The 425-nt window shown below is 59.3% G+C and overlaps 1 protein-coding gene across 1 annotated transcript in view; it reads left to right on the top strand.

The window, feature by feature from the left end:
• Positions 1–225: 225 nt before the first annotated feature.
• EIF4A2 (eukaryotic translation initiation factor 4A2) overlaps positions 226–425 on the top strand; it is a 7,088-nt gene continuing 6,888 nt past the window's right edge. Inside the window, exon 1 of the mRNA XM_009288059.2 lies at positions 226–336. Within this exon, the coding sequence (XP_009286334.1) occupies positions 308–336 (29 nt within the window). The 5' untranslated portion in view covers positions 226–307. The remainder of the gene's footprint in view (positions 337–425) is intronic.

The raw sequence follows: 425 nt of genomic DNA, 5'->3' as shown, positions 1-425 counted from the left end.
CCTGTCACGCAGTCAATGGTGCAATATCCTTCCGCGCTCTGAGAAAAAAAATAGTTCCATGTTCCCCTGACCTCGTGGCCCCGAGTGGCTCAGGCACCCCTTTCAGAGTATCTCAAACAGTAGGGTGAAGGGAATCTCTTGGGAAGGGGGCTCAATCCGGGGGGATTCGTGCTTTTTTCCCTGTGGCGTGAGGTGTATATCCATGCGCAGAGCAGAGCGAAACGAGTCCGGCAGCGGGGCGGATATATAAAGTGCGCGCCGCGGAGGGCTTGCCTTTTCAGTTGAGGACAGAGCTGGTGTTCGGAACATGTCAGGCGGCTCCGCGGATTATAGCAGGTATGGCGCGGCGTGCGGAGGCCCTGGGCCCCTTCCTCGTAAGGGGGCTCGATGGGTTGGGCGGAGGTGGCCGGGGGGATGGAAGGAAG

The sequence above is a fragment of the Aptenodytes forsteri genome, unplaced genomic scaffold (genome assembly GCF_000699145.1).
Source record: "Aptenodytes forsteri isolate BGI_AS27 unplaced genomic scaffold, ASM69914v1 Scaffold72, whole genome shotgun sequence".
NCBI lineage: Eukaryota > Metazoa > Chordata > Aves > Sphenisciformes > Spheniscidae > Aptenodytes > Aptenodytes forsteri.
Note: the sequence above shows the minus strand (reverse complement) of the source record. Positions and strands in the feature narration are given on the sequence as shown.